Source organism: Symphodus melops, assembly GCF_947650265.1.
Source record: "Symphodus melops genome assembly, chromosome: 22".
Lineage (NCBI taxonomy): Eukaryota > Metazoa > Chordata > Actinopteri > Labriformes > Labridae > Symphodus > Symphodus melops.
The window spans coordinates 8,920,434-8,940,989 of NC_136712.1; the positions used below are offsets into that span (position 1 = coordinate 8,920,434).

The 20,556-nt window shown below is 42.3% G+C and overlaps 3 protein-coding genes across 3 annotated transcripts in view; all 3 read left to right on the plus strand.

Moving 5' to 3' along the window:
• prdm4 (PR domain containing 4) overlaps positions 1–2,047 on the plus strand; it is a 5,775-nt gene extending 3,728 nt beyond the window's left edge. Inside the window, exons 11-13 of the mRNA XM_079335506.1 lie at positions 3–191; positions 759–927; positions 1,072–2,047. Of these exons, the coding sequence (XP_079191632.1) occupies positions 3–191; positions 759–927; positions 1,072–1,435 (722 nt within the window). The 3' untranslated portion in view covers positions 1,436–2,047. The remainder of the gene's footprint in view (positions 1–2; positions 192–758; positions 928–1,071) is intronic.
• Positions 2,048–2,484: 437 nt separating this feature from the next.
• Positions 2,485–8,518, plus strand: tmem209 (transmembrane protein 209). Its single transcript, XM_079334700.1, has 14 exons — positions 2,485–2,574; positions 2,924–3,081; positions 3,215–3,273; positions 3,375–3,736; positions 3,850–4,054; positions 4,174–4,349; positions 4,468–4,539; positions 4,688–4,784; positions 5,228–5,353; positions 5,490–5,587; positions 6,506–6,620; positions 6,790–6,887; positions 7,568–7,641; positions 7,810–8,518. Exons 2-14 carry the CDS (start codon positions 2,942–2,944, stop codon positions 7,862–7,864), a joined length of 1,677 nt encoding a protein of 558 aa, XP_079190826.1. The 5' UTR covers positions 2,485–2,574; positions 2,924–2,941; the 3' UTR covers positions 7,865–8,518.
• A 734-nt stretch (positions 8,519–9,252) lies between these two features.
• Positions 9,253–20,556, plus strand: part of ahcyl2b (adenosylhomocysteinase like 2b) — a 36,492-nt gene continuing 25,188 nt past the window's right edge. Inside the window, exon 1 of the mRNA XM_079334573.1 lies at positions 9,253–9,693. Coding sequence (XP_079190699.1) covers positions 9,268–9,693 — 426 coding nt within the window. The 5' untranslated portion in view covers positions 9,253–9,267. The remainder of the gene's footprint in view (positions 9,694–20,556) is intronic.

Consider the following 20,556-nt stretch of genomic DNA (forward strand, 5'->3'; position numbering starts at 1 on the left):
AGCGAAAGGTCAGGGTCATGTTCGGGAGAAGAAATTCAAATGCAGCATGTGCTCCCGAGCTTTTACCACTTCCACGAAGCTCAACGTGCACTTCATGGGGCACGTCGGGATGAAACCACACAAGTGCGAATACTGCAGTAAGGCCTTCAGCGATCCCAGCAACCTCAGGATGCACCTCAAGATTCACACAGGTGTGTGTACATGAGTATAAACATTTGATGTTGTTTTTTAAAGCCGTTAACACCCCACGTAAGTACAGTCTCATTTTCTCCCAACAAGTTACGTTTAAAACTCGTGTGTGTGTATATATATATATATATATATATATATATATATATATATATATATATATATATTCAGAATTACTAAGGTGTCTAACATGTTGCCTCAGAGTCAGAAAAGTACAATTTCAAAACACCCTTTAATTTTTTTTTACTGCAATAAATACACTTTTTTTTTTTTTAAATGTATGAGTTTTGATGAAACTCATTAAATCTTCTCTTTTAAATAAGAAGGCTCTTTTACTCCTGTATTTAAACTAAGCTAAAGTATTCTAATCAGCTGCAGACTGTGGTTTGGTGTTTGTCCATTTGAAGACAGATCAAAACAAACATGGACCGCATTAAGAGCATCATCAATCATTTCATTCAACTCTTGTTGAGATTTAGTAGAATGGTTGTTTCCAATATGTCACACATCTGTGAAAAAAATGTTCATCTTTTGAAATACTGATTTATTTATTTTTTCCCTCTTAACAGGTCAGAAGAACTACAGATGTACAGTTTGCGAGAAGTCCTTTACTCAGAAAGCCCATGTGGCTTCACATATGCTCATCCACACCAGTGCAGAGAAGCACGAGTGTGACCTCTGTGACCGCGCGTTCATCAGGAAACATGACCTGAAACAACACATGTTCTCCCACACACAGTATGTAACCATGCTTAGATTTGAAGCGTTTCAGTTCTTGAATATTTGCAGTGTTAAGGTAGCGATCTTAACATAATCACATGATTAAACAAACGTCACCTGATGTGTTCTTTCATAACCTCTCCCTTTTTTTTTTCACCACAGTGAACGTCGGATACAGTGCCCAAAGTGCCACAAACATTTCCTCAAGACCAACCACTTGAAAAAACACATGAACTCTCACGAGGGCCGTAGAGACTTTGTCTGTGAGAAATGCCACAAAGCATTCCTCACCAAATACCACCTCACCCGTCACCTTAAGATATGTAAAGGGCCAAAGGCAGAGAGAGCATCTCGTAAAGCGCAGGACGAAGAGGAGGAAGAAGAAGAAGAAGAGGAGGAGGAAGAGGAGGAGGAGGATGTAAGGGGGAGAGGAGGAGAGAGACTTGTCGACTCTAACAGCAATGATGAGTGTGGTTTAGATGTTGGAGGATATAACTCTGAAAAGTCCCTGTCACCCCCTCATTGACAACACTGTGCATCTTATGGTGTTTTGTGTATTTATTTTACTTCAATAAAAGATTGACATTTACCTCCAGTTTCTGCCAAATCACAGTGACTTTACTCTGACTTCAACATCTGCATTTAAAAAAAATCATGCATATAATGTGTTTAGTCTCATATTCTAACTTATATTTGCTGCTAAAATAGTTTTTGCCAACTTTTAAGCATCTGACTGTATTTCTATAAAACTTCTCTTTTTGTGTATTTAACTCAGGAACTTGTAATATTAGTTTCATATAACTTATGTTTGTTGATATTCTTTATGCTGGCTCACTAACGTGGGGTGAATGACTTATTCATTTGTAATTGCAATATTATGTCAGTAAAACATCTGGTGCCATTTGCTTAAATTTGAGTCTTGATGATTTGTGATTGCTTATTACCTATGTGTTCATATATTTATTGAAAGCAGAATTACATTCCTTTTCAAGTAAACCTTTCTGTGTGAATGAAAGTGAGCCGCTTGAAATCAGCAATGTGGCCATTGATGTGACACTGAGTGTTGGTTTTATGTTCAAATGTTACAGCTTCATCTGATCTGTTGCATAAAACTTTACTCAATAAACATTAAAATTTATTCTAGATTGTCTTCTGATAGATCACTAAGAGTCCATTTCATTGTACTTTTTCTTATATTTACTTTATATAAATGTTCACTCAACTTATAGGTGTAAAAATCCAACGCTACAATAGAGAAGCAGCGCCCCCTCCTGGCCGTGTTTCCAAGATGCAAGAAAAAGTGCTTTTTTTTCATTTAAAGCACACATTTCTTGTACTATCAAAGACATGTATGAACACCATTGAATAGTTTATAGTAATACAATAATGTAATGGAATTTAGGGATTTAATGTATTACCCGACAAAGGGCGACGATTTTTAATACATGTAGGTAGTTGCTTGAAATTACTCGCACGTAAATTATTATTTTTCAAAAATTAGTACAATTGCATGGACACTTCTTTAATTTTCCTATATTTTCTATTTCTGAAAAAAAAAAAAAAAAAGACAACCTTGCTCTGACTTGGCTGACAGGAAGAGACAGTAACAACTTCCGGTGAAAATACAAACTATGCAGCGCCGCGGCAGTCATTCACTCTAACGTGGTATGAAATATCTATAATTCCTCGTCATAGTCTTTGTTTTTTTGGTCGTATCGCTGTATATTAAGATTCTAGTCATGAGAGTATGTACACCGTGACGTGAATTTTACTATGAAATCAATCAAATATTGAACTGTTTTGATGCATGCTAGTTAACTTTAGCTCTTGCTAGTAAGAAAGCTATCTGTGCATTACCACAAGCAGTGCACACAAGTACACCTGTTGTGAAAAGACTGCCGGTCTTTAAGATGAATAATATACAGGAAACACATTGCCCGTGTCAGTTACATATCTCTATATTCTGTTTAATCTCGCCTTGAATAAAGCTCGGTTCTTCATGTTCTTGTCTCAGCCTGGACCGTCTGGAAACATGTTGACCCCGCCGACGGAGGGGAAGCCCAGCATGATCGACCGGGCTCTGAGGATGAGGAGGGAGGAGCAGGCTCGGCAGGTCATCCTGGCCTGGGCTGTGCTCAACGTGTCTCTGGCAGGCATGATTTACACCGAAATGTACTTTAAATACTTTTTCTATAACAAACAATCATGTTTAAATAATGATGGGATTAACTACAGATTCATCTCTAATCTGCTATCTTTTCATGCTGGAGTGCAGTGATTTTGTTTCTTTACATTTTCTCTCAAGGTCAGGGAAACTGCTGAGTCGATACTACAACATCACATACTGGCCTATCTGGTACATTGGTGAGGTCCAAGTCCCAATTTATAAAATTACTGGAATTTAATTTAACATCCGTGTCTGTGTTATTCCTAAGGCAACCTTTTACTTGTGTGCTTTTCAACAGAGCTGGTGCTAGCCTCCCTCTTTAGCCTCAATGCTCTTTTTGACTTCTGGAAATATTTCAAGTACACAATGGCCCCCTCCACCATTGCTGTATCCCCTGAGCAGCATCGTCTCCTGGGTCTGAGAAACAGCACAATTCAGGCATCTCCGCCCCAAAAGCCAGAAAAAAAGGAGACTCCAGCTCCTGCCCAGTCGTCTCCTCTTCAGGGCCAAAGTGTGCTTAGTTTCAGCCCATCGAGACCTGCCACCACCAGCCCCAAATTCTCCCCAAGTTGCGTTCCTGGATACAGCCCTCCTCTCAGCAGCCCGACCACCCCGAACAGTGCAGGAGGACACTTTTCTCCCTCGGTGGCCTTCGGAAAGGTACAGCCATCGCATTTCTGTTATTTGTCTAAAATAAAAACACCAGGCTGAAATGTTTAATACAACATTTTTCATGACATCACTTTGAGCTCATTGTGCCCTTCTTTTCTCAGGTGTTGAACTACAGTCCCTCCCCAGGCTCTTCTCCGTATCCCAGCAGCATTGGACCGGCAGAAGGATCCAGCTTGAGGTCTCGATATCGTACGTCCCCGTCAGTTTTTAATTCCCCTGGCAGCAAGGAGGACTACATGGAGGATCTGAAGAGCCTGGAGAGGTTTCTCCGTACAGAGGAGGAAAAGAGCCACCGCAGCCAGCTGGGTACATTTCTATTTGATTATATATCAGAGACAGGCATATCTAGGCCAACATTTTCTTTTTGAATAGATCTGTGGTATGACACCCTTTTACTCACGATGATTGTCTGGTGCACTCTTTAGGGAGTCCAGAAGCTGTGTCACCAAATCACAGTCCAACCTTTTGGAACTACAATCGCTCAGTGGGAGATTACGCCCAGAGTCTGAGGAAGTTCTTGTACCAGCCAGCCTGTCGTTCCCAGGCGCCGTCTGCCCACAAGGACGAGACGGACCTGGGCTCCAAACAGGCCGCAGAGGAGGTCTGTAAATTAGACTTTTAAAACAACGTGAAATGAGTTGCTGTTGTCGTTCCCTCATCACGTTCGCATAGAAACTATGGCTTGTGTGTGTTTGACTTCTTCCCTTCCTGTAATGTAGGTGTGGGCTAGAATCACAACCAGCCGCCCTGTAGTGGATCGCATTGACAGCTGGACAGCCAAGCTGAGAAATGTGAGTGTTTATACATATGAACTACAAACTAAAGAAATTGTGTTTGTGAAAATGTTTCGGAAAGGAATTCCATGCCTCAGCCTTAATTTGATTTGAGCAAGAAAACAAAACGGGTAAAAAAACCCCAGTCTGTTTATGTCTTTCGCAGTGGATCAGTGACACCATCTTGGTCCCCCTGGTTAAGGAAATAGACTCTGTCAACAGCCAGCTCAGGAGGATGGGCTGCCCTGAGCTCCAGATAGGAGGTAAACATTAATCCTGGTCCTCACATGGCTGCTGAGTGCAGGCTTCTTACAGACCAGCCACCATTTACAGTTATGATGTTAAAAACCTTACTGAAATTGGGTAATTTATTCTTTGATAGTAATATAGCTTTAAGAGTAAAATGTAAAAAAAAAAAAAAGAGCTGCTACTACTCAGCTGAAGTAAGAATTACCCTTTATAGAAACTTATTGGTTGCATATGTTTTGTAATCCTCAAAATAGCTTCAGCATCTTCTTTTCTAGAGGAACATGCATGATATAAAAGTCAAAGCAAAATTGATTTTTCTCCAGGATTAAAGATGGGCGACAGAAACGTTCACAAAGCTGCATTAGAAAATATGTGAATGAGAGTCATCATTACTGTGATTTCCAGTTATTTTTCTCCTAATTCTGGAGGGTTTTTTTGTCACTCTTTCCTCCACCAGAGGCCAGCATAAGCAGCTTGAAACAGGCAGCCGTGATGAAAGCCTCATCGATCCCCACCATGAACTCTATGGTTCAGTATCTGGACATCACTCCCAACCAGGAATATCTAGTGGACAGAGTCAGAGGTATAATATGTGTGCCTGACATTTATCAACCTCTGATGTGATAACGTGTCTGCAGATTTGTGTGCAAATGTTTAAAAAAAAAAAAATCCTGTTAAACCACAGGCGTTTCTTACGTGATGTGTTTTTCTGCTGTCAGAGTTGGCCCACAGCGGCTGCATGAGCTCCTTTCGCTGGAACGGCGGTGGTGATGTGAAAAACAGGAAGTGGGACACAGACCTCCCCACTGACTGTGCTGTGAGTCGACAATCACACACACACACACACACACACACAGAGCTAAGTGAGCTGCAATACAAAAACCAGTCAGTGAACAGGTGCCAGTCCACGCTTGGTCTTTAATCTTGTTGTGGCTGCAACAAGAGATTAGTAATCTACAGATACGTTCTCGATTAATCCTTCAATCTGCAAAATGTAAGATAGTTTTTAAACGTGGATATTACACGTTTATAGCATCTAAAATGTCATCAGATATTGAGATTTGTCCCAGATATTTAGAAATCGTTGAAATCTTTGTTTGCTGTGAAAGGGACATACAAATCAGAAATACTGACTGGTGCATTCTTTGATGTATTTTTTTTCTCTTTAAATTAGAGTTCAGTAATGACATTTTCATGAACATGTTGTTCATAGATGGAACCCGCAAGTCGAATACTCTTTGTGTCAAGTCCTGACAGTCTATGAGCAAAATGGTCTCGGAGGGAAACATTCAAAACTAATCAGACCAAACAGCCGGTGTTGATCACCTGCCTATTTGTTCATGCAAAGGTCCGATCCAGATTTGTAGATCACACCATATCACATCTAACAGAGTAGCTATTGATGGCATGACTTCCTGTTTCTAAAATGTCCCCTGTCTGGTTTTAAGCTACAGTTGGGATGACGCAAACCTTTTTGAAACTGTGACGCTGAGAGATGCGCCCTGTGGAATGAATCCCAGTTGTGTTTGTGGAATCTTTTAAACAGGAGCTTCTTGTTTTGCTACTCTGTACCAATTCCAGCACCCACTTTGTGCATACTTTTTTTTTTTAGTTGAAATATGACACAGTGTCTTCAAGTCTTTAGGGTCTGTGCTGCAAACATGTGGCTGGTTTTCTTGTCACAGTAGGACCACGGGCCAGATGCCTCTGCTTAATACTTTATCTGTCCTTCTAGATCCTCATGCATGTGTTATGTACATACTTGGACTCCAGACTGCCCCCACACCCAAAGTACCCAGATGGAAAGACTTTCACTGCCCAGCACTTCAGTCACACGCCAGACAAACCTGGTAAGTGCAGAGTACACACACACACACACACACACACACACACACACACACACACACACACACACACAGAGTAAGAAGGAATTGTAATAAGTCTTGCGATTTTGACTTCCGCTCTCTCTCTCTCTCTCTATCCTAGTTTTCTCTTTGATCTCTTTTTTTTCTGTTCTAGATGTAACCAAGGAGAGCCTGTTCTGCATCCACCAAAGCAGCACCACCCCCCCTCACTACCAGCTCATCTACCAGGGACATATCTACAGTCTGCCCAAGGTCACACTAACAGCCCTGTTTTTAAGGCTCTTTAAGGATCTTTTGCCAGCTTAAAATCCTGAAAAATATGTCTCAGAGGGTAGAAAATAAAACGGTTCTAAATGATTCTGTTTAAAGGTTTCCCCCCTGTAGCTCTGGACATTACAGAAATCAGCGAATCATCTTTTAATGGCTGCACGAAGCATTTCACTTGCCAAAGGGTTATAAAACACATGATATTCAACATGAAGAATTACAAACTGAACTCAAAACATGTGATTTGTTATCTCGTAAGGTCTCGTGGTTGAGATCCAATGCCACGAAGAAAATATTTTTGGCTAAAGTTGAAACTAAGTGAAGGATATTTCTGGACTTTAGTGACGGGGTTTCTAACACCCCTTGATATTTTTAGTTTTTAAGCCACAGCCCCAGCTAATTACTTGTTTGTTTCCCTTTTATTATGATAAGCTATTGTATATTCTCGTTAAATCAGAGAATAGAGGTCATCATTTTAGCTTGTTTCAGCCTCTTTGACAACGATAAAGCATGAAGAGCTTCGTATCTTGGCGTCGCGAGCCGTCTCTTAAGAGAAAAGCTGGAAATCTCAGGGCAACATAGCAGACGTCTGAAGTGAGTGATTTTCTCATCTATTTGAACACTTGGTCTGCAATAACATGAACCCATCTGGATTTCTATTACAGGACAGGAACAACCTGTTCCACACAGTCCTCATGTTCCTCTACGTTATTAAGACCAAGGAGTCTGGGATGCTGGGGTAAGTACTACTACTAAATCTGCAAAGAGGCTACGGAGCAATTATTGATTTATTTTCAGCAAAAGGTCACACATGCAACACGTAGATTGCTGTTTGATTAACAATAATGGCTTTGACCTTGCATGTCTCCTGTTGGATAATTACATGGCTTTCTTACTGTTTTTTCAGGAGAGTCAATCTCGGCCTGTCAGGGGTGAACATCTTGTGGATATTTGAAGACTGACGTGTCATCGTTTTACAAGCAACAGAAATCTGCAGTTGGATTTTTTCCCCCCTCTCCCACAATGCACTGGTCGAAATATACTTTTAATCTAAGGGCTGCTCTATCAGGGGCAGGTCGAAAAAAGGAGAATTTCACTTTAAAAGACAAAACATTCATATTTTTGGACATTTTTACAACTTTTGGTGTACAAATTTGCAACATTCTGTATTGTCATTGACTTTTTATTAACACTTAATGTGCACCAAGGTGTTTGGTCATGATATAAAGCAGAGCTGTATTTTTTAACGTTGCCTGGGTGATCTGGTTTTGTACTTTGAGAATGTACCAGCATGGCAGCCTTGTACATAAAATACCTCGGACTGATCTGATAGACAGTAAAGGGCTCAGACCCATTTAGCACGAATGCACATGCAGTATGTGTGGACTTCTGTTCTTTTAGCTTTACTACCATTTGAGGACTGGTTTGATTGTGTTTTTTTTTTTTGTTTATTTCTGCTACATTAGGTCTGCTCCTGACATGCTTGAAGTTATCTACAGAATTAGAAAAAATGGAAAGCAAAAGGAAAAAAAAAGTACTTTATTAGTCTGCAACCTGAATACGTTCAGTGTTCATTTTTGATAAAAAAAAAAAATAAAAGCCTTAAAATCACCAAAGTCTCGTTTAGTGAACAGAACTTGTTAAAGAAAGGAGTTGTGAATGTTATTCTTGAGTCCAACATTGTAATGTGTTTGGCCGTGTTTATAATTATGACGTTTGCTACTAAAATAAAATGAACGATGGAAGATCTTGATTTCAGTGCACTTATGGACCCTCAGTAATATTTTTTCTTTTGTCTGCATCCACTTGGTGGCAATGTAGTTCATGTAAAAATCTGGCTTTTGTAAAATCTCATGACATACTGCATATCTACCACATGAGCATTGTAACGTGATGCAGTGTCCTGTGCAGCGACGTCAAGTCAATGACTACAACCTGACTTGCAAGGTCTAGTACTATGAAACAATAGTGTTGTGAAATTGCCTTGATGAATTATCACAAGTGATGTGCTCCATCTAGTTGTTAATTTCACCCATGTGAAGAACACTTCATATACAATTAATACATTAACTGCTTGTTCAACACATTATTTTTTTTTAGAAATTTAAAACGTGATTGCTGACAATTCTGGCACAAATTGTGTTCGTTAAGCAATATAGAATCTCCCTCTCATTGGAAACACAATTTCCCACAATTCCTATCTCTGAGTATTTCAACGCTGGGAAATATAGTTTACCTCTTGAAAGGGATCCATGTTCGCTAATTAAAAGAATGTGTCCATCTTATTATGTTTTCTCACATGCTCACTGATTATTTGCAAACATTTTTGTCGTGTGTTTAAATTGCTGTTGAATATGCGAGGTCCATGCGTGCACTACAAAACCCAGGATGCACTTGGCCACCGTCGCTCGTCCGCTCACATCCGCTTGACTCGCTATTTGTGTTGGGAGAAAAAAAAGGACTTTGTGAAACTGCAGCGATGTCAGTCCAGGTTGTGGCAGCGAAAATGGCAGAGGTCGAACTCAAAGACGTCCCCACCGGCAAAGACTTACCGGCTGAGTCCCCTTTGACACCGACCTCAGAGGGCAAGAACCCGCACGAGGCCGGTTCCTCTGCGGCTGCTTCCCCTACAGCCGAGTCCTCCGGGGAAGCCAGCCCGGGTTTGCTCAACCCAAACCCGGCGAAGATGCCGCAGGCTTCGGCAATGAAGAGGTCAGACCCGCAACAGAACGGCGGGGAGGCTTTCGTCAACCGTGACGGTACCGTAGCAGAGGCACCGCGAATGAAAAAGGTGAGTGGGGACAATAATATGTTTCTCCGTAGCTGCCATGTCCTCGATGTTATTGGACCACCACCATGCAGAGCTGGCATTGTGTGACGATGCTAACAGGCTAGCAGATTCAGCTGTCAGTTTACGCTTCAAATTATAGTATTTAATGTATTTATTAAAGTATAATAAGGAATAAACACTGTTTGAAAAGCGGCTGACGCAGCAAATATAATATACACGAACTCCAGTAGCTGCATAAAACCACTCAACTCTTAGTACAAGTTTTGGTAAACGCAATAATCTGAGTTTTGCTGTTCCCTTTTTACCAACATTGCTCACATGTTATTTTGTTGGTTCGTTGGTTTGTGACTAACAATGTGCATGCACAACAAAAACACAAGGCTTCAAACCAGAAGTTAAATATGACACTGGTAAAACGAGAAGCCTGACGCTTCTTTAGTTAAAGCTTAACTTGTTTCCTTTAGCACATTTGCGTCGATAGTTAACATTTTTTTTTTTTTTTTTGCTTCGTCAACAACATTAAAATAGACACGTTTCCTCGCTTGTACTCTCGGGACACGTGGTTTTGCTGCAGAGTGCTCACAAATTATACACCACACTGATAACACAGGAGCTTAGCTATCTAACGCGGTGAACATTGTAGAAATAGTTAGACTGTGTACAAAGAGTACATGTTGTTGTCCAGATGTGGGCTCGAGATATTGCATCTCCTTTTTGTAGGTCATTATATACTTCCTGCACGCATCACCTCATGTGAGTTTATTGAAGATATTAACAAGTAGTCCCATCTTAAAGCACGGGCTCAGCTAAATATAGATCGACTGTTCCAGTACTACCCAAGGTGTGTGATTTAAGTCAGACATAACAGTAACTAGTAATCCGTGACCTTAGGGCACCCCTGACACTTAGTTTTCACAAAACCTGATTTAGCCTTTACAACACCTACACTTTATTAGGGAGGGTGTTTCCTACTCGAGTAGCTTCAATCAGACAACAGACTGACATTGTATGCATTTATTCTTGTTTTTGACAAGAAATGCTGTGACAAAAATTCCCATCTCTGCTCTTCTGATCCGTGCTTTAATTTAAAGTTGACAGTGATTTATAGCGAGTGGTCTCTGCAGTGCACTCTATCAGTGATGGTCATATTCAGGAATTGATTTTAGACGTGTGTATGGTCTGCTCAGATTCTTTGAATTCCTGCAGGCATGTGTTTTTTTTTTTTTTTGAACCAGTGTAATGCTCCAAATGTTGGTTTTTGAAGTGGCGTTTTAAGAAACGTGTTTGGAAGTTTCTGCTCCTCCCCGTGACATGAATGCAAAATACTAGTCCAGTGTGTTTTCACAATACACCTTTTGAGATGGAAAACCAAAAAGCTTGGCGCATGTTAGGTGAAACCAAGGGACAGAACAAGTCGGATGGGACACCGTCATCATCCACACCCTCTCCTTCGTCCCGATCCTGTAAAACGACCCTGAAGGACCCCCCCCCCCCCCTCAACAGCAGACCTGTATGAGGGAGAGCCAGAAAAATCCAGGGTGAGAATGGCTTGTGCAGCGAAAGCAGCTCGGACCAGATGGCTTTTTGTACCTCACCCTGTGACAGCAGGCAGGCGTGTAGAAGCTGGACAACATTTGGGGGGGCGCCAAAGACCTGAGGTACTTGACAGTCGTCGCCACATCTGGATAATAGAGGAGACAAAATTTGCATATCGGACAACGGTAAAGCCAATGCATTAAATATCGTAGAAGTTTGCAGGTTATTTATGTGGGATAAGATGATTTGAGGTTTATTGTTGAGTATCTTTTGACGTTGAAAGCAGGCTCTGGCTGGCGTCTTTTCAGTGTCTTTTTTTTAATTTTTTTTATCTCAACACCAACCCCCCCAGTGGGGACCTATTTCCACTCACTTTCTTTTTATTTTAGTGTTTAAACTTCATCTGTACACACATTCCTTTCTGATATAGAAGTGGAGTTCAGTGTAAGCAGGTTGTGATTACACATCGCCCAAAAAGGTACACCGAAAGGAAAACAACATTCTTCCATTGTCATTAAACAAAAAGAAGAACAGGAAGAGACAACATACAAACCAAAAACTAAGTAATGTACAACACGGGGACGAAAGCTTGAGTCAACAGTACAAAGGCTTTTTATGGTGCTTGCATCAGGAGCAGTCCCATTATTAATGAGAGTGATGGGTGGGAGGCTTTGTGTAAAACTGTACAAGAGGAATCACTCCAATCGAAGAGGAATCACATTGTAGTTTTCAGGGTTAAAGGTCGTTTATTTTCCAATAATTGTAATGCAGAGATCTGAGTGATGGAAAACACTACTACTCACGCTAAACAGAGGAAATCCATTAATACTAGTCACTGGAATGCATATTACTGTCAATACTGTGTTTTCACTGCATTTGTGTGATCAATTCTTTTGGTGGACATCTATTGGGACAGAAGGTTGCCTCCGAGCCTATTTATAGATCACGAGGCATAGTGTTTCCTATAGCATGTTGCATTATAGATATATGACCACAGCCTGGCCCTGCACATCTGCTGAATTCTGCTCGCCTTGTGCAGTAAAGGGTAAGTGAAGCAATGAGGCTGACGCAGGGATGCAGGCAGACGGCATTGTTGACTGACTGAGGCTTTTAATCCTTTATCGTGTCGTCACACAAGGGGGATTAAAGGGGCCAGCCCTCTGTCGTAGGTGGGTCCAGATGTAAGCTTTTTTCCTTCTTTTTTTTTTTTTTTTTTTTTTTAGCCAGTGATGAGTTTCATTTTTACATGCACAATGTCACGAATATCTCCAGCTTCCAGGAACTGCAGGATGATTTCTCCAGTGTGAGAAGGAAAACGAGCAAAGCCAGCTGCTAGCATGGCTAGCAAGTGTCGCTATTGGCTGCGGCAAGGAGGAGTGCGTGATGTGATGAGAATTTACTGCGTGCAAAAGTACTCGTCACGAGATGGATAAACAAAAACGTCAGCCAGTGTGTTGGCTGTAACTACAGCAGATTGTTTGCTGTTTTGCACAAGTTAAAAGTTCTTCAAGCCATAAAATAGCATCACAACGCAGCATTGTGGACTCCATGGTTCTTTTTACGATAATTTGATCGGCCACAATATGAGTCTGGCTCGGATGGGCCAGAATCCACAGATTGTTCTTGCTTACTTGCAATCACTACCACATTGTTTTCTTTATTATTCTGAGGTCGGCTGAAGTCTAACATTTAGTCTGAGATGAGGTTCAGAGAGGTCCCGTCTGATTGGCTGTACGACTGGGGCCTTGTATTACCTTTGGGTTCACTGACCGAACGCGAGCGTTTTCCCCTTGGCAACCACCACGATGCACACTTCTTCCTTCACACTAAACATTAATGGAATGCATTTCTCTTTTGTGGGATGAGTAAATGTTTCTTATTCAGCTCTTCTCAATTTTTTTTTTATTTTTTTTTTTTTTGGAAAGCCTAAAGAGTGATCTGTGAAGAATTCCCAGCGCAGCAGGATGGCGAGGTCATCCCTCTGTGATCTAATGTTATGTCATCGAGTAAGCTGGTGTTCTTGGTAACGCTCACTCCTAAACAGGCTTAAAGTGACCCGTGGCTGCTCTACTGGCATCAAGGACTCTTCGTGGAATGCTGGGCTTTGGATTCAGGGTGTCATTCAATGCGTCTCCACAGTCTGTATGCAGTTGTAATTCTCCCTGCTCCAATTTAGTGGCCTATTCGTAAACTCTGTTTATTGAATTTAGTAAAATTTTCCACAAAGTTGTCACAGCTAAAAGAGAATCAGGAGTTTTATGTTCTCGACAAAGAGTTAATGAGAGACATTTGAAGCCCACACTTGTGACTTCTCGTAGTCAAACAGCATGTGTGAAGTAGATCCGCCTCTGGGGATTGTTAGCTTCCTCACGTTCATGACGTATCTTCAGATTCTTCACCCAGTCATACAAGGAGATCATATCACTCTCCTCATCTTTCTTTTTCTCTTTTTTTGTGAGTCAGCTGAGACTGGACTGCTCTGTGTATGTGCTCACACATTGCTGATCAAATGCATTTGTGGAGGGGACCCTGCCGCCTTTTTTTTTTTTTTTTTTTTTTTGCAGTCTAATGTCGTCATAGCATAATCCCGCTTTTGTCTTTCACAAATACATTTCTAAATATACTTCTGTTTTGCCCTTAAATCGACTGACTAAAATCAATCCCCTCTCCGGCTGTGCTTGAACTTGTGCAGCTTTGATTGAAGAGAAGGTGCAGGCTTTCTGACACTGCCACTTGTTTGTGAGAAGTTGACATAGTTGTGGGTTTTGGAAAGGGTCAGTTTCCAAAACTTAAACACCAGTGTCTTTTTTTTTTTTTTTTAAGTTGTAGACAGTTTTAAGATGTAGCATGTTTAATATACTGCAGCCGGACAGCCAGGGTTGAAAATGTGATTTTATTTGGGGTGTCCTGCGGTCATCACCATGCCTTTGCTGCGTGTCGACCGGGAGAATGTGGAGCCATGGTGTGACCTCTTCACTTCATCTTCCATGAATGTCAAGTTCTACAGACTAACGCTCCTGCTTGTGGATGTGTGGCTTGTTTAATTAAAGGTCTACTTATAGAGGTCTACGGGGTTTTCAGCTCTGATGTATCTACAGAAAGACTTCAAACCGATTCTTGTTGAAGGAAGATTTGAAAGATTCAGACTTGACATTTTGTTACTTTTATGGTTTATTAAGGACGCACTCAAACTCGTTGTTTCGTACCGTGCTTAAACACGTTTGTCGCCCCTCCCCGTTCCCCCGCACTGCTCCAGGACTGAGATCATGTCAGCTACTTTACCGACTTATTTTCAGTCATTTTAGTCCGAACGCTCTGTGGTTTCTCCACAGTCAAGACTGTCCGTGTTGTGTACCGTGATTGTGGGTCGAAGCACACCTTGACACGTGCCGGGGCCAAGGAAGGGTACCGCCCTCGAGCACGGATCGAAGCACGCACGGATCGAAGCACGCACGCCCTGCTTTCTCTGCATTAGATTTAACACTGCTGTGACGCCAGGAGTTTCTTTGGTCGTCGAGTTTTCACGGAGGACGGGACGGCAGGAAAGTTTGGAGGTCAGAGGTCATCGGCAGGGACTAAGGGGGAAGCCTCAGTTCACGGGCGGTACTTTTTATGGGCATACCTTTTTGACCAGGCGCTCTGCAGAACGAGGAGGAGGAGGATGTAGGTTCGCTTTGATGGATCACGTAGCGAAGCCTTCGGCCTGATCACAGAGGAGTATTTTTATACCCGCTTGAATCCGAGGCTCTGGTTTGAGATGCTTTGGTGAGTTTTTACATTGTACTGCATAACTTAACGCTGGTGGGGAAGTAATTACTGTAAGTATTTCTGGCATAAGATCTAGAGTTACTTTAGCAGATGCATCTCCTGTGATGCATCACGAACAAACTGTAGGTCATACAAAACGGTTATATGGTTGATGTTGACTTAAAAGTCAGCATGAAATGTAATTACTATTAAACACATCATACCAATTTCCTGGGTTATAGTCCAGTAAGTATTTTCAAACATCCCTAGTCATCTTGGATTCTTCTGGCAGATACTAATGAACATTTTAGAGGGTAATAAAATGGACCAATGAATATTGTGGAAGTGAATTAAGGAAAGTTGTGAAGTGGAACGAAGACATTTTCTTTATGTTTCTGATGTGGTTAACTCCGTTTCCTGTTGATCACTTTGTACTCGATCAGAGTGGCCGTTTCTTATCATATGGGTTTGAAGCAGTGGATGGGCAGCGTTCAATTAATGCGTGAAAGAAAACAGTGTTTAACCTTAGAAGACGGAGAGCTCCGTGCCAGGACTGCCGAGGTCGCTCTACCAGGCGGCAGAACAAGGAGCGCTTTCTCACAGTCTCCTCATGCTCACGGCGTAAATCTCCTCGCCTCGCAGCGCTATCACACCTCACTTCCCATCTCCATCTACTCCACAGAGGCCGACTAAGGACATGGACTGTCAGTACTTTACACCAGCATGAGTTTCTCTCACCACCCGGCTGCCGGAGTGATCTCTTCATCACTCGTCGTCGTCACTGTCCAGATAGGATTTTCTAGCTGCTATATTGTATCAGGGCAGCGTGATTGGATCTCTATTTCCTCCGTTGATCTCCCAGTTCTTTGAAGACGTTGTCAGTAACAAGTATTTATTGCGATCACATCAGTCATATTGTCAACATGTCGGACCGGCTGCAGATATAAAACATGGAAATACACATGGTGGCAAAGTGAACTAAAGACCACAGATGTTAGAAGGGGACCAAGCAGGTGTTTCCATTCATGTGACGGTAGTGTGCTTCGGTAGATATGACTAAACCTGTGTGTAATGGTGATGAATTGCTAATGTGTGTTTGAGTGTTTTCAGCCGTAGCCTCGCTGAGATGTGAAGTCAATATCCAGCGGAACAGTCATTTGCTTTTAATTAATTCTATTGAAATAAAGCCATGTTCAAATGTTAATGCAATTTCCTAAATGTCACAGAAATTCAACTTTTTTTTTTTTTTTGCCAGGCGCTCTGGCAGTCTTCAAAGCAGACCTTTTTGTGACATTTCAAACAATGGGTTGATGAGGGTTACCTGATCGTTGGTGTGCTGCGGCGGTTCTCTGCAGGATTAAAAAAAAAACAAAACCCATGAAAAGCACCTGTGCTCGACCTCGTTGTGCAACGTGTCACTGAACGTACCACCCACACGCTGCGCCGGCGACTCCCGCGGTCGTAATTAATTTCCTGGCCTCGTCATCGCAACTGGCTATCACGTCTCAGTCGCCGCAGCTCATTGAGTTACACATCTTTCCATCTGAAGGCTCTGTCCAAGGATCAGGTTCTTGGAACAGGGAAGTGAACAGAATGAAAGGAAACAGGGAGCACTTGCTTTTTTTTTTCTTTCCTGGAACCTTTACACTCGCAAGCAGCCAGCGTCGTGTGAAATTTTAAACCCTCTGGTTCGGTTACTGTTGAGCAAACATGCGAACACCAACCCAGTGGATCTGTGTGTGTGCGTGTGTGTCCCATTGCCCACTAGTGTTGTGTTTACATGAGGATCAGCAGACAGTATAGTGGACATTAAACACCGGACTGGTTTTGCTGCACGGGCGAGGAATGCTGCTCCATACTGAAGCCCCGCATGTGAACAAAGAGCCAACATTGTGCTCAAAAGTGCTGCCTCACAAAAGTGCCCTCACAAAGCCTGAAATGAACCCCCCCCCCCCCCCCCGCAAACCCACCCGTCTGCCCTGCTTCCTATTAGTCCAACCCAAACCACAAACTCCCTGGCACACACCGACCGTAGCTGTGGAGGAGATAGAAAAAAGCTCCAGCTTCATGCACACTCTTAATGAGAGAGGAAGTAAGTCTCCGAGGTAAAAAGAAAGGAGGAGCTGGTTTGGTTCTTGACCTTTGTTAAAATGATCATAAACGCGTCATGATGAAACCATCCTGATCAGTGAAAGAGTGGCACTTAAGTAATAAAACATGAGAGGCGTAGAAATAAGACTTGGCTCGTCACCATGTGCTATAATTCTGATTATTTAAAAAGTCAGCCAGAAAGGTTGTTCTTCAAGTGTCTGCAAAGTAAGCATCAATCAAAGGCCACAAAGACCAAAATAATTAAGACTTAAAATAGACCTTTTTTCTATTTATACATGTGTCAGTCCTTTTATTTAAACCTGTGTCTTTCTGTGTTGGGCCTTTTTGAGGCAACAGAAACGAGCTTTGGCCACGTTGTTGATATTCATTTGATCGTTATTGGAAAGTAGCTTAAAGGCTTACGCTTTATATCAAGCTATGAGCTGTTTACTCCTTCCTAAGTAATGTGCATATTAACACCTATTTTAGCTGTCCACCAGGTTTTTGTATCCTTTTTATCAGCTCATGGCTCCTCCTAGTTTCTGTTCTTTCATTGAGTTTGATTGGTTGCTGTCTGTTCAATCATTGATAGTATACTGGGGATTGATTAGAGATGGGGATTATTGTTTAAAATCAGTCATCTGAAATGGGTTTAAAGACCCAGCTGGGCACTTTTTTTTTTTTTTTCCATTCATCAATACAAGCCACACCACTGCTGCTTTTCCAATGAATTCTCTTGCTGCTGAAAATGTTCAACGTTATTCGTCAAAATCCAGCACAAGTAATAACCACTTAAAAAAAAAAAAAAAAAAAAAAAAATGCCCTCAGTCTTTTTAACACAAGCAATCACTGACCCTCATGTTGGGATAATTCAGAAATAGAGCAGCACCAGGCCTGGTCTGTGAGCCTTAGATGTAATTATACCTCCTCCACAGGGAATGAGGGCTATTTATGGCAATTTAAGAGGAGAGACCCCACACACAAACAAACGCACACTAGCAATTATAGACACAGACAACTTGATTAACTCTTTTGGTATTTTCCGTTTACATCTTTGGCTTTCTTCGGATGGCACTGTTCCATTGAGCTTCATGCCGTTAGAAGTCCTTTTGTTTTTCCAATCCCAGTGAAAGGATTGATTGACTCCTTCGGTGGTGGGGGAAAAATAGGCCGACATGATAGAAAGCGTTTAGTGACGGCGACCGGATGATTGAACGGCTGAACAGATGAGTGGATGATATTTACAGTAGATGCAGCTCGCATGTTTAATCTCTGTAACACCGATCCATTACTCCATCAACGAGTCTGTACACGTGTGCATGGTTCTCTCTGAGAAGCATAGAGTTAGAAAGCATCGATGTTTAAACTATGTGATCAATCATAATGCTGATCAATCTGCTATTATTGTGAATGGAATAAATTCACAGAAGCCTTTTTGCTCCTACCTGTGCCCTGCTTGGGAGAAAAAAGGGTGTACAGTTGTTCATGTACAAGAGAGGCCGCTAAACCGGATAGTTTTGATTATTTGTGGATAATTTTCGTTGACAATAATGTGGCTTCGATGAGTTTCAAAGTCCTCGTCTTTAGCAGATCTACTCGCAAGAAATTCAAACGCGCAAGTGAAAGCTCGAGCTCGTCTCTCAAAGTCACGTGACGCCTGTGCCCCGTTCAGCGTCACGCAAGAGTAAAACAGTAAAGTTAGAGAAAGCCCCCCGGGTTTGTTGTCTGCCCTCTCCGTTCGGACGCAGTACGGGTTTAATCTGTCACTAAGCCAGTCATTCATTGTCTGTTCCCTTCTCGTATCAGTGTCCCTGGTTGTTACAGTGACTATCGGACCGTATCACAAAGACAGCTCTTCTAGTGTGCGGCGCGCACTTTAGATAGGCCTGCATTTTTTCCGACATTCTGTTGCAGCTCTGCAAGTGTTCAGGAAGCACGAGCAGTCGGTTGGACCCGCTCGATGGGAATTAACTCCTTCTCCTCTAACCGTCTTTGACTTGATATAGCATTTAGGTAGCTTACGTACTTAAGCTCAAGTTTACAATTTCTAACCAGCTTTAGTGATTGTATTATTGAGCAGTACTTCATTTAGGTCCAGATTCAAATAAGTCAACTTCTGAATGGATTGGACGTTTCACACATATGTTTATTGTTCTCAATATATTGAAACGAGTTTGATTCTCATTATTAAGTAATTGTCTGACATTCCTATTCAGGTCAGTTTGACCTTGCAGCAAGTCCCAATGCAGACTGCGCAACACTTCAACCAGCAGTGCATGTTAGCATGCCAACAATGGGTATTAGTTCAAAACCTTTGACTTATCGTATGAGGTGGATGTAACCCGCTTGACACCAGCGTTTATGTTTCAATTACTGACTTGATGTCTTGGGTTTAGTCTCGTTTTCCTTTTTTTAGAGCCAGAACTGAACACATGTGGACGGCAGGGTGGAATGGTCAACGTGTGGCTCAGTCGGTAGAGTTGTCTGAAGGTTGACGGATCGCTAGCGTTCCCCAGATTTGGTCCCATTTGAATGTGGATGACTTCTGATCGACGCCTCACACAGCAACCGCCGCCGTCAGTGTGAGTGTGCAGGTGTGACATGGAGTTAGTCACAAGACGGGGGGGGAAAGTGCAATACGAGCCCGAGTCCACTTCCCATTTACTTTAATCACACAGCTGTGCCAAAGTTCAGCCTTACATAGCTGCAGGTTAAGCCGTTGACTGAGTCCATTTTTATGTTCAAGTTTCTCATTACAAGTGCAATATCCTTAACGGCTTCTGAAAGAGGCTTTCGGCTCACTGTGCCGCTCTGGGTAATGTAGAACGTGGAGAGCAGGCCCATTATCAGGAGCTGCTGGTGGCGGATGGATGCCTGGCACTTTTAACACAACTAAAACTGGCTTTAGGGGGCCAATGTATAAAATTGTTAATAATGAGTTAAACCACCTGATAATTATTGCGCCATCCCGTTATGGGGTTATGCCGTTAACCGTGTAGCCGACTGAATGTGCACACCCCTGGGGGGGGGGGGAAGTGATGCAACAAAACATGTGGCTGTGCTCTTCCCCACCCCAAGCAGAAATTGTTGAGCAGTAAGCAGCAGGCACTCGTGACCTTTCATCTCTATACAGTAATGCGTCTCTGTGTGCCTTCACATTATATCTATACATGCTGACACAGTGTGTAGGGTTAGAGAGCTGGAACAACTTCCTGCAGTGCTCATGGTGACGTGGCTGCACGGACGAGCGGGGAGGCCTCTGTTGGCACCAAGCCTCTGGCCACATATACGCTGCTGTGTGTGTGTGTGCACGTGTTGAGCCACTGGTAATTGCATGTGGGATCAGTAACTAGCAAGTGTATGCGTTTGTAATTGCGTGACTGTGTGTGTGTGTGTGTGTGTGTGTGTGCGCGCGCCATTATTTACAGTCTGAGCACTTGTCTGTGTATATAAATCAGCAGGAACCATTCTTACATCACAGCCACCCTC

Excerpts from the sequence above, each read along its gene's own strand:
- tmem209 (XM_079334700.1), top strand. The coding sequence starts at position 2,942 with ATGTTGACCCCGCCGACGGAGGGGAAGCCCAGCATGATCGACCGGGCT. Across the intron at positions 3,274-3,374 it reads CTGGCCTATCTGGTACATTG|AGCTGGTGCTAGCCTCCCTC; the intron begins GTGAGGTCCAAG and ends GCTTTTCAACAG. Across the intron at positions 5,588-6,505 it reads ACCTCCCCACTGACTGTGCT|ATCCTCATGCATGTGTTATG; the intron begins GTGAGTCGACAA and ends CTGTCCTTCTAG.